Here is a 13,220-nt window from a genome sequence, read left to right on the forward strand (position 1 = left end):
GGCATGAATCTTGTGAAAAAAATCCATAAATTAGCCGCGTCATTGTATAAGCCGCGAGGTTCAAAGCGTGGGAAAAAGTAGCAGCTTATAGTCCGGAAATTACGGTAGTTAAATAATGTATAATCTAGGTGTGGAAAGCTCTTTGAGACTTACCCATTAAGACTCACAGCTGTAATCCCTGCCAAAAGTGATTCTAACATGTATTGAATACTTAGGCAAATTCAATTTCTGTACAGCAATAAATTAACATTTTCTAAAAATAAATCACTTTCATTATGGAGTATTGTGTGTAGATGGGTGAGAAACAAATAAATGCAATACATTTTGAATTCAGGCTGTAACAACAAAATGTGGACTAAGTCCAGGGGTGTGAATACTTTCTCTGAAGACACTATGTGCTGTGCTACAATGCCAGGGTGTCCTTGGTCAACAGTGGCTATCAGTGTTAAGTACAGTCCACAGCTACCTACTAGGCTTCCCTTGGCTAACACTAATACCCTTCTCACATTACTTTGCCAACACGAACAATACTACTTTTCTTTTCACATTAGCCTTTCCAGCATGCGTGGTTATGATGGATCCATAACCACGCCAGTGCAGTACAGCTTGTCTTAGGGTGATAAGTATAGTACATTGCTATTATGTACCTGCATGGCCACAGGGAAGTCATTCTGAGCCTCTGGAGGGAAGAACACGTCCACTGCTTTCTTTGGAAAAGGCTGGTTCCCTGTGGGTGGGGTGCCCACCTCAATGATGTGCAACTACAATAGAGAGGAACCATTAGAGAACAATGTAATTTACAGTCATCTACAATGACGTGCTTAGCCAGCGGGCAAAACTGGCTGCAATGACATCAACACAACTAGAATTCAACCTGTTAGTTGTAATCTGGTTATTTCAACCAGCTTTGCCAGCTGAGTATTGTCAAGAGAAAATGAAAAATATCTCCACCAACCAACCCCAATATCGCCCCCTAACCTCAGTGCCCAGGTCCTTTGGCCTACCTTTCCTCCGGCCTGTCCTCTCACAGCAAAGCAGAACAGTGTGGACTCCTCTGTGTTGCCCTCCATTTTGAACTGGGCGAAGCCCGCAGCGTGGCCCTCGATGGGCTGTGACACCTTCCTGTCCACAGAGTACAACTGCATGGCACCCACCACACGGTTTTGCTGCAACAGAGAAAACACGTGCTCTTTATGTTCATTACAGGGTAATGGCATTCTCTGCTACAGCGATTAGTTGAGTTTGATAGTGCATAGCTAGGTATGTGTGTGTGTGATTAGATATATTCACTGTCATTGAGTTAATGTGTGTTTGTGTGCGTGTCTAAGACAGTAACCTGTGCGGAGATGCCGATGAGCAGCAGCCACTTCTGCTTGGCATCAGTGCGGTAGTTGATGATTTGACAGCCCGCCAGGCTGGAGTGCCGGTCAAAGACTTTGATTGGCTGGGAGTCCCCCTCCATGCTCCAATGGTAGACGGCATTGTCAGTCACAAGTGCCACTGTGTTGAGGGAGATCCACTTCCAGAAGGTGACGTCGTCGGTCATGGTGTGGGCCTTCATCTTGCTCTTCATCTCAATGTTAAAGATCTGAAGGGTTTTGGCGGCTGAGAGGGGCAGAGGGAGCAGAGAGAGGCATCGCATGGGAGAACACGTTATGGCTACTGAGAAGTCAGCAAACACACACACAGGTCAGAGTGCCACAAACACACACGTCGGACTGAGGGAAAGGTAAAGTAAACACCAAATTTCACTTGAGTAATGAGAGTCAAGCTCGAAATGGTAGTTATGGCCCAAAGAGAGCATCAGGCAAGAAGGACATCATGACACAGCAGTCAGAGGTATGTTGACCGTGTGGTTGGGGACTTACTGTAAAAGGACACCCTTATAAAAGTCAATGAAAAGAGGTTTTCAATATTAAGCCTGTACCATTGTATGTTATTAGATGTTATTTTACTTTGTTTATATACACTGAGAAAACAAAACACTAAGAACACCTGCTCTTTCCATGACAGACTGACCAGGTGAATCCAGATGAAAGCTATGATCCCTTATTGATGTCACTTGTTAAATCCACTTCAAATCAGTGTAGATGAAGGGGAGGAGGCAGGTTAAAGAAGGATTTTTAAGCCTAGAGACAATAGAGACATGGATTGTGGATGTGTGCCACTCAGAGGGTGAATGGGCAAGACGAAATATTTAAGTGCCTTGGAACGGGGTATGGTAGTAGGTGCCAGGCACAACGATTTCTCTCAAGAACTGCAACGCTGCTGGGTTTCCTGTGTGTATCAAGGACATCCAGCCAACTTGACACAACTGTGGGAAACATTAGAGTCAACATGTGCCAGCATCCCTGTGGAATGCTTTCGACACCTTGTAGAGTCCATGCCCTGACGAATTGAGGCCGTTCTAAGGGCAAACGGTGCGGGGGAGGGGGGTCAACTCAATATTAGGAAGGTGTCCCTAATGTTTGGTATACTCAGTGTATCAATGATGGATAGGTTAGAAAAGTTTACTCACCTATGTTTTGTTTGATTAGTTTTGGGTGAAGTTAAAGGTTTATTAAGAAGCATTAATTATTGTATTCCCTGTTCATTTTACCGAAAGCAAATTGTAAATCACAAAGCAATTCATTTCCAAAAGCTGCTAAATAATTACTTGCTGTGTTATCAGTTTTTGATACCAAAGCCATGGCTTCATAATCATAAACATCACACAGACTATAGTTTGCAGTGCACCAATTACAGCATCGGTAGCCCCATTTAAAAGTGTGAACAAAATTAACAAAGTGAGTTTTGATTAGACCAGATTAAGCAATTGGAGGCGCACGTGAGAATCTGCATGGTGCATGTTGTGTATTCTGCTTCTCCCATCCCCCAGGGTCACTAAACCATCCCATGAATGATTTAGCACGGTGGTAAAGAGGGAGAGCAGATTAGGGAAGAGGAAGAAGAGAAGGTAGATAGCTATGCTACTATGCTAGAAGACCACGGCCCTGCGTTTCCCACAACATAGTAATACAACCTGTAATTCCGTCCTACAGTACAACACAAATGATTGGGAATGAGATGCCAAATAATGGCAAAAGTAATGCCTGCTAATCCAGTATAATCTCACAACTGCTTTCTGCTTCAAATGAGAGTGCCATTTTATAGCATGTGTGTGTTTTTACCATCTTAGGCGCTGGGAGTCCCTTTTCTCACATTTGCCACTCAACTTGTGTCCTTTGGTCATATGTTTGTGAATGAAGAGCGGGCTCCAAAACTAAATTGCAGGTTAAGACAAGATTTCATGTAACAGTAATACTAATTGTTGACTATAGCTACTCCTGAAATCAGTATATAGGCCTATTGGCTGTAGCCACAGACTAATAATGAGTCCCTCCTCCAAACATTGTGTATTCACACAACCATCCTACTCTCAACGGTATAAATTATTTAAAAAACGACAAGTGGACAACTGGCCGTTCGGTACTGTGCTATTTCAGAAATATTAGTCATTCACTCACAAGCTAGAAAATTTGCCTTTCAGATATATTACTGGTTGCTGAAACCAGGCAGTCAGGGAAAACGCAGGGTCACGATACAAAGAAGGAGAGACGGGAAGCTAGGAGGACACACCGAGCACTACGATCACATAGATGGGGTCTGTGTCGGTCTGTCTGAATGGAATCCCAGGAAATATTTCCAATCTAGGTTTGTTTAAGTGGTTTGGGCCTGTGTAAATGACATTAGGATTGGCAGTAGGGATGGGGGTGGAGAGGGGCAGTGTTGGACCCACAGGGAGGAGCATGACTCTTATTAAATCTACTGGTTTAAACCAATCAAAGGCTATTTTACTCTAACGACCAATCAATTGGTGGCTAATCTGATTTTTCAGCCCTCTGGGACATTGTAACTCGTCAAAGGGCCCTATTCATCATCTCCATACTCCTTCTGGCCTGAAATGTACACTTGCTATATCCACACCATCATCTGATAGGATATAATACCAGAGGAAGACTCACTGGACATGCTACATCTAAATCTGAGCAGAGCTACCATCAGAATACAAAACACTGATTCAAATCACCATCATCACCCAGGCCCCGTTCACTGCCTCTAACAGAGGGAGGAGCAAGGATCTACAGTGATCGTTAGCTAGCTATGAGGGAATTCTAAATCTCTCAATAAAATAAACAGATTACATCATGAGTAACCTAGCTCACGTCTACTTACTGCTTTACCCACAACTTATGTGGTCTCGTTTCAGGGTAATACATAACCTAAACTCTTACACAGCTCTTATGACAAAGGTAGTGAACCCTATTGAAACCCAAGGGTTTGGGCAACATTAGATTCAAACACAGGAACTGGGGAGGGAAATGAAATGGCAAGCAACAAATTTGTGTCAACCCACAATATTTCTACCCCAAACAGATACTAAATCATTGGTACATCTAAGAAACAATATTGATGTAATGCCAACATTCAAGCTAGAAGGTTGTGAAAGATAAATCCTGTTTAGATTGGCCTAATAGTTAGATAATAACTAAAACATAGGTGCATCAAATATAGCATGTATGAAAAAATGTGTATGGATTTTGGTCATGTAAAAATAAATATCCTGATTCCATAATAAAAGTCCTGTCGCTGTATTTTGACAATGATGTACATCTGTGTGCATAGACAGGGTTTGGAATAGAGTAAAAGGGGACTGGAACAGTGGGAGTCAGTCAAGCCGGATGATAACATGGTGATGATATGTCTAATATGAAAAGAGAGACTAGAGTGAGTGAGTGTGTGCAAGTGTTTCTAGTGACCATAGTGTGGACTTGAACTAAGTCTTAAGGATGTTTTTTGAATGCGGATTTAAAAAACAGGATTTAAAACTTCCACAACTCTGTTGTACTGAAATTTTAACTCACCGTCTGCATACACATAAGAAAGCAGTAAAAAAAAAAAAAAAAGAACAAACAGAGAAACAAAAACAAAACATAACATAACAAAACAGACAGAGCAATTATGGCTGCTGAACAAGACTTACACTAATGTTGGGTCATAGGTCAGTAAGACTAATGTCTGGGCCAATCAAATAATCTTTACAAAACTAAATTAGAAATAGCTGTATGTATGTGGACATAAACAGATGTTTACTTCAACACTGAATGGACATTGGATGTTGACAGAAATCTGCTGGCTACATAACAAACATGTCAAAACTGAATCATGAAGGCAGGTCCATTAAGGATTAAATGTGGCTGTACTGCATCAATAAAAACATCAACACAAGTGTACAAAACGGTAGGTCTGTTGTACATCAGATAACTTGACAAATCCTATTGTTTCCCAGGGATTTTATCCTGGTTAAATGAAGGCTTAATAAAATTCAGACTGTCAGTTTTGACTGGCTTACCTTTAAGTGCGATGACTTTGGAAGCAGGGTTCATGATGGCGCTGTCTGCAGAGATAGGCCTGCGGATGGGCGTGTTGGGGTCGGCCATGTCTATGATCACTACCTGCGCTTGCTCGCCCACCTTCTCTCGGATACAGATGAACTTATCAGACTCCATCGTCAGGGTGCTGAACCCGATGTTGGCCGGGTTGATCCCTAAGTTTTGGAGCTGGGGGGGAGGGGGAGACAACATTAGGAGCTTTTCAGCTATCAATTACCTGAGTAGTAGGAAGAGCAACATAAAACTACCAGCTGGAATGACAGGGATACCTTGAGTGTGTGCATGTGTACACTGTGCATTCAGAAAGTATTCAGACCCCTTCACTTCTTCCACATTTTGTTACATTACAGCCTTATTTTTAAATGGATTAAATCATTTAAAAAATCCCCATTAATCTGCACACAAAACACCATAATGACAAAGCAAAAACAGGTTTAGAAGTTTTGGCAAATGTATTAAAAATAAAAAACACAGGGCCTCCCGGGTGGCGCAGTGGTCTAGGGCACTGCATCGCAGTGCTAGCTGCGCCACCAGAGTCTCTGGGTTCGCGCCCAGGCTCTGTCGCAGCCGGCCGCAACCAGGGAGGTCCGTGGGGCGACGCACAATTGGGCTAGCGTCGTCCGGGTTAGGGAGGGTTTGGCCGGTAGGGATATCCTTGTCTCATCGCGCTCCAGCGACTCCTGTGGCGGGCCGGGCGCAGTGCGCGCTAACCAAGGGGGCCAGGTGCACGGTGTTTCCTCCGACACATTGGTGCGGCTGGCTTCCGGGTTGGAGGCGCGCTGTGTTAAGAAGCAGTGCGGCTTGGTTGGGTTGTGCTTCGGAGGACGCGTGGCTTTCGACCTTCGTCTCTCCCGAGCCCGTACGGGAGTTGTAGCGATGAGACAAGATAGTAATTACTAGCGATTGGATACCACGAAAATTGGGGAGAAAAGGGGGATAAAATTTTAAAAAATAAAAATAAAACAGAAATACCTTGTTTACATAAGTATTCAGACCCTTTGCTCTGAGTGTCAAAATTGAGCTCAGGTGCATCCTGTTTCCATTGATCATCCTTGAGATGTTTCTACAACTTGTGGTAAATTCAATTGACTGGACATGATTTGAAAAGGCACACACCTATCTATATAAAAAGGTCCCACAGTTGACAGTACATATCAATTGAAAAACCAAGCCATGAGGTTGAAGGAATTGGCTGTAGAGCTCTGTGACAGGATTGGTCATTATAGGGTATTGTGCATAGATATACTAAAATGTATTAATCTAGGGCTGTAAAGTAACGCAATGTAGAAAAATTCAAGGTGTCAATACTTTCCGAACGTACTGCTATAATAATGAGCCAATCAATAGCAAGAAAGCCTCTCACACAGGCACACTGCTTTTCTACAAACATCAACATTTTCATCGGACTCCACTGTCAATTGGTGCCAGGCTGACTGGCTATGAAGTGGGAAGAGAACATGGGGAAGGGGCATAATCAGACAGAAGACTATTCAGAAATACTTTGAAGACAATCGTCAAAGGGTGTTCACTCTTCCACATGTTGCAACTTAGTTCACTTGATGGTAATAAGGTAATAAACAACCACACGACCTGTAGATACTGTTATCTGCAGTAGCAGCACATTGGATGAATGAATGGCCTTGGTGGCTAAACAAGTGTTATGCCAGGGATTTAACATAAGGTCAGCAGCACACAGTACCTAAAAAGGGGTGTGGTGGTGGTGCTGTTGTGACTGGTGATGTCATTGAGCCTGACACCGAGCAGCACCCCAACAGAGAGACGATCAGAACAGAGCAGAGCTGCATGGTCTCTTGGACTGGAGTAGGGAAGGGGGAGGGTGATCCTTGGCCAACGTTTCATTTGGCAGCATTTCACCACTAAGCAACTCTGTTGCAAAACATCTGGGCCCTTATTCAATGTGGACTCCAAAGTCCGGTTCACAATCTCATACTACATTTGGCTCAGCTCATAGTAATGGTCTGACAACACCAATTAGAACTCCAACGTGTAATCATGTGCTGTACATTTTAGGTGTGCCAGCCAAACATGTCTGATGATGACGAGGCATTGTGATGCCAACACACCCCTTCCTGGGGCTCTTTGAAAAGCTGGTCCCAGATAGCTCCTGCAGAGGAACATAGGTACTCTCAAGGCCAAGTATAGCTTGAGTTGAGTAACAAGTCCTGCTCTGATCTGTTGTTGAACTCACTGCTGACAACATGGCATACAGAGACTGTCAGCCTGCATGAGGAGGAAAACAAGGAGTCAACCCGTGTTCCAATAACAAAGACCTACAGGAGGCCAGATCAACAGCATTACACCAGCTGCCTCGCAGGCACCACTCTGTCACCCTGTGTCTGCCAGGCATAACACCTACACAACATACTCACACTGACTCATAGAAACCCTGACACAGCAACAACCGGCCATCTGCAGGGTAGCAGCGGGTGATGTGGCATACCGTGCCCATGGGCCTATCTAGCATTGATCTATCACTATTCACTGTCACATTTGGTGACCCTTTATTTCTGAGGACAAGTTGAGCATGTCTTTCTCACCTTGTTTTACTTTCTCACCTTATACTACTTGTGCAGTAATGTGATATTGAACTGGGGCTGCAAGGCATATGTGTCAGTTTGTCATTCTGACAGTGTAGTAGTTGTCTACAACCTGCAGGTATATGTCTAGGTTGAGGCTCATTGATTCTGAGGGCCACGGAGATCCTTCTCCCTCCAGGGCTATTAGATGGAGGATTCTCCCTCTGCCCCTATCTATCTATCCATCCATCTATCCATCTAGCTGCTCAGACTTGAAATGCAGCCAAAACCAACTTTGCTTTGAGATCCTGAGTGGTGCAGCAGTCTAAGGCACTGCATCAGTGCTAGAGGCTTCACTACAAACCCGGGTTCGATCCTGGGCTGTATCACAACCGGCTGTGATCCGGAGTCCCGTCCAATTGGCCCAGCGTCATACGGGTTAGGGGAGGGTTTGGCCGGTATTGTAAATAAGAATGTTCTTTACTGACTTGCCCAGTTAAATAAAAGGTTAAAGAAATAAAACATAACAGACACTGAGGGGAGTCGAATTTAAACTGAAGGAGAAAAACAGGGAGCTCTCCATCAAGACACACAGAAACACACAGGGCTGGAGGTGCCACCTCAGCGCCTGCAGCAGGTATGGTAACTGACAGGAATAGAATCTGTCAGAGAGAGAGTCAGGGGGAGGCGTTATGTAATTGTTACGCCAAGCAGTACACATCTCTGATTCAGAACTGTTCTGTACACAGCTGTTTGGCACAACCCCCCATGGCTCACTACAACTATTCAAAGACATTTCATTTTTCACATAATATCAGATGACAGCTTCATTCTTTTCTTAAAATAAATCTTTATTACGCAACAAAAGATCAAACATAATTTAGGAATGTAAGCAAATGATTTTATGCCTCCCCACAACGCAAATGGGAGACCAGTAATTCCAGGTATTTTACCACTGGAATTCCCCTAGCTAATGCCCTGGAGTGTACACAAAGCACAAACATGGAGACCTAGCCTACTCAAATCAAAACCAGTAGCCAGGTTTAAGGGTTAATGGTAAAAATACATTCTAATTTTAGATTTAAAACATCTTGATTGGATTAGTGTTGCCTACTGAACAAAACAATGTAGCCTCAGCCTGACAATCTGAAACAATTCAAACATGCTCTCTTGCTGCACACTGTGCACAGGTAAAAAGTTAATTTGTTATTGAAATATCCAGGTAACACAGATACCGGTTTTGACTGAATCAGGCCTGAGGGTATAGCAAATAAAAGAAAGCACATGGACCTTTATCAATGGTAAGTCCCCCTCCACAACCACACCAGGCAGGTACCGAATTCTCTCACTCATGTGTAGCCTCAGTTCTTCCTTTTCAATTACCCATCTACCCTACACACAAAAATAGATGTGACTTCATGGACAAAGTCCCTTGATGAAGACAAAAGTCATGGAAGTAGACTCAAAAGTTGTGTAAAAGCAGAGAGGAAGACAGAGGCCCAACTTGGTGGAAAATCTCCCTCCAGCATGAAGCGTTTTTTCATTGTTTCACCTATGCCCTCCAAGGCCCACCCATGGCTGCTCCCCTGCCCAGTCATGTGAAATCCATAGATTAGGACCTAATGAATTTATTTAAAATCGACTGAATTCCTTCTATCCTTCAATTTTTGTCCTGTATATATTGTAAGTCAAATCGCAATATTTTTCATCCCCGTGCCGACAAGATGAAAAATCTGTCAATGTGCCCTTGAGCAAGGCAATTTACCCTAATTGCTCCAGGTCGCCTTCGATAATGTCAGACTCTGGCAGTGACCCCACACAGAGAGTGTCTAAAGGGTAGTTGGGATATGCAAAACATACATTTCCAATTCATACATGCATATTATACAATCATGTACATTTGTGAAATAGGACAAATGAGCACCCACCTAATTATTATTAATGGACACTGATGCCTTGTAGGACAAAACCCTGGAGAATTACACCAATGATCTTCAAAAAGACCAGCGCAGAACATCCTACAAAAATATACTAAACTCCCATGGCTGAGAAATCAAAGGGAATATATGTACGCTCGATATTTGAAATGCTGAAGCCCTAGACATGATGCCACATCTTTATAGTGTCTTGCTGTTTATGTGCCAAAGAGTTTGGGGGAGTCAAACATGTCACTGATGCTGTTGAAATTGGACAACTGATCACGCATCGTGAGTATAGGGTTATCCTATCCTCCGGTCCTAACAGTCATTCCACAACGGTCTAGACAGATTTACATCGGCTCCCTCTATTCTAAGGAAAAGCTTTTCATTCAACATGAAAAACGCAATAAAACAGTAAAATGGAGCCCAGCAGGCAGGACCACAGTGCACTCGCCATCTCCTCTACACAATGAATGTGTTACACCGACCGGACCCAAATAACTCAGCTCAGACAGACGTTACATTAGCGCTGACAAGGCGCCGCCGATGGAGAAGGGTGACATCTTATGAGCTCCAACCCAACTTTGCTATATAGTGACTTTTATCGTGTTGACTTTTCTTTTTTCTTACTGCCAAGCACTTCTGGACATCAGAACAACAGTTACTGACCTCGATTTCCACTTCAAATATGACTTAGGGCAACTCAGACTCAGCTGTTCCACTGTTCGTGCCAGACCCTATTCCTTTGTTCCACGGGCTACCAAAACACTGCAGGCGTAGACGAGGTTGAGTCCTGGTGAAATTGAGGCGAAAAGAAAACCCTCCGTTCTATTGGCAGACGTCCAGTCACTCGAAAATGAAATGGATGAGCTTTGTTTTAGGGTCTCCTTTTAGAGACTTGAAAAGCTGCAATATTATGCATCTTACTGAAACGTGACTGGATGAAGCTATGCACGTAGTACTCGTGGATTCTCCATGCAGCAGCAGGCTCGGACAGCGGCTTCGGGAAAGTCTTAAGGGAGTGTGTTTTTTCATAAATAACAACAATGGCTATCATCCGATAGCATTGAGGAGTTTACCACAACAGTCACAGGCTTCAAGTGTGAAGGCAATCTCAAGCTTTTGCTCACCTGCTATAGAATACCTCATGGTAAGCTACAGACCGTTTTAGCTACCAAGAGAGTTCTCATCCATAATTATCACAGCTGTCTACATCCCTCAAGCCAACACCAATCTGGCACTCAACTGTATGGATCCATAAACATACAAACTGTTCACCCAGAGGCAGAGCTTCTGGAGGGCGGAGACTAACGCAGGGAGATTTAAGACTGTCCTACCAACATGTCTCCGCCACTAGGGGCGCTAAAACTACAGACCACTTTTATCCTACCCACAGAAACGCATACAAGACCCTCCCTCGTCCTCCCTTTGGCAAGTCTGACCATGCCGCCATTTAAGACTATTGTGCTAGTACAGACTGGGATATATTCAGGGATTCATCCGATAGCATTGAGGAGTTCACCACAACAGTCACAGGCTTAATCAATAAGTGTATAGACGATGTCTACCACTTACAAGGAACGGAACGCTGACATGGACGCATACAAGAAATCCGGCTACGGCCTCCGACAAGACTTCAAACATGCAAAAAAACTATATAGGAAGAAGGTGGAATCCTATTACACCAGCTCTGATGCTCTATACATTCTACCAGTGCTCCCGCACATTGGCTAACCGGGCTATCTGAAATGTGTTCCGCCACCCACCCACCACCCCCTCTTTTACGCTACTGTTACTCTCTGTTCGTCATATATACATAGTCACTTGAACCATATCTACATGTACATACTACCTCAAATCAGCCTGACTAACCAGTGTCTGTATGTAGCCTCGCTACTTTTATAGCCTCGCTACTATATATAGCCTCGCTACTGTTATTTTTCACTGTCTTTCTACTGTTGTTTTATTTCTTTACTTACCCATTGTTCACCTAATACCTTTTTTGCACTATTGGTTAGAGCCTGTAAGTAAGCATTTCACTGTAAGGTCTACTACACCTGTTGTATTCGGCGCACGTCACAAATAAACTTTGATTTGATTCATATGTATCAGGGCTTGCAGACTATAATGGATTACAAAGGGAAACCCAATGATGCAGAACTCCCAAACGAGCTAAATGCCTTTTATGCTCACGTTGAGGAATATAACACTGTGCCTTGAGTGAAAGACCCTGTTTTTCCAGATGACTGTGTGATCGCGCTCTCCGTGGCCGACGTGAGCAAAACTTTTAAACAGTCCAGACGGAATACAAGGGTCTGTTCTCAAAGCATGTGCAGACCAGCTGGCAAGTGTCTTCATACATTTTCAAATCCGTCCTTGTCCCAGTCTGTAATCCCAAAATGTTTCAAGCCGGCCAGTACTCTCCCTGTTCAAGAGCTCCAAGGTAACCTGCCTAAATGACTATCGCCCTGTATCGCTCACATCTGTAATTATGAAGTGCTGGACATGACACACAACACCATTATCCTAGACCCAACCCAATTTGCATACCACCCCAACAGATCCACAGATTACCTAATCTCAATTGCACTTTGCACTGTCCTCTCTCACCTGGACAAGAGGGGAAATACCTACGTGAGAATGCTGTTCATAGACTATAGAATGCGTTCAACACCATACTCCCCGCCAAACTCATCACCAATCTTGGGACCCTGGGACTGAACCCCTCCCTGTGCAACTGGATTCTGGACTTCCTGACGGGCAGGCCCCAGGTTGAGGGTAGGCAACAACACCTTCGCCACGCTCCCTGCCATCCAGGACACCTTCTCCAAACAGGTATGTTGCCCACGATAGCTGTCAGGCCCGCAATCTGGAGGCCACGCACTGCAAGCCTGTGTATGTGACCGAGACTGCCAAATATCAGCACCACCAGCTTGCACCTACACCAGAGGCTGTCCAAGCATTCCCCAATGGGCTGGTACTTAACTTCTTATGGCTGCAGGGGCAGTATTGAGTAGCTTGGATGAAAGGTGCCCAGAGTAAACTGCCTGCTCCTCAGTCCCAGTTGCTAATATAGGCATATTATTAGTCTATTTGGATAGAAAACACAGACGTTTCTAAAACTGTTTGAATGATGTCTTTGAGTATAACAGAACTCATGTGTCAGGCAAAAACCTGAGAAAAAATCCAACCAGGAAGTGGGAAATCTGAGGTTTAACTCATCGCCTATCAAATACACAGTGGGATATGGGTCATTTTGCACTTCCTACGGCTTCCACTAGATGTCAACAGTCTTTAGAACCTTGTCTGATGCTTCTACTGTGAGTGGGGCC

At 44.0% G+C, this 13,220-nt stretch overlaps 1 protein-coding gene across 2 annotated transcripts in view; it reads right to left on the bottom strand.

Moving 5' to 3' along the window:
* Window positions 1–13,220, bottom strand: part of LOC120045202 (clathrin heavy chain 1-like) — a 72,925-nt gene that overhangs the window by 41,890 nt on the left and 17,815 nt on the right. Inside the window, exons 2-6 of one of the 2 annotated variants that reach the window (XM_038990174.1) lie at window positions 5,393–5,600; window positions 4,905–4,907; window positions 1,337–1,605; window positions 1,005–1,166; window positions 648–761 (exon numbers count right to left, since the gene is read on the bottom strand). In XM_038990174.1, coding sequence (XP_038846102.1) covers window positions 648–761; window positions 1,005–1,166; window positions 1,337–1,605; window positions 4,905–4,907; window positions 5,393–5,600 — 756 coding nt within the window. The remainder of the gene's footprint in view (window positions 1–647; window positions 762–1,004; window positions 1,167–1,336; window positions 1,606–4,904; window positions 4,908–5,392; window positions 5,601–13,220) is intronic. The other variant, XM_038990175.1, reaches the window with a different exon arrangement.

The sequence above is a fragment of the Salvelinus namaycush genome, chromosome 3 (genome assembly GCF_016432855.1).
Source record: "Salvelinus namaycush isolate Seneca chromosome 3, SaNama_1.0, whole genome shotgun sequence".
Taxonomy (NCBI): Eukaryota; Metazoa; Chordata; class Actinopteri; order Salmoniformes; family Salmonidae; genus Salvelinus; species Salvelinus namaycush.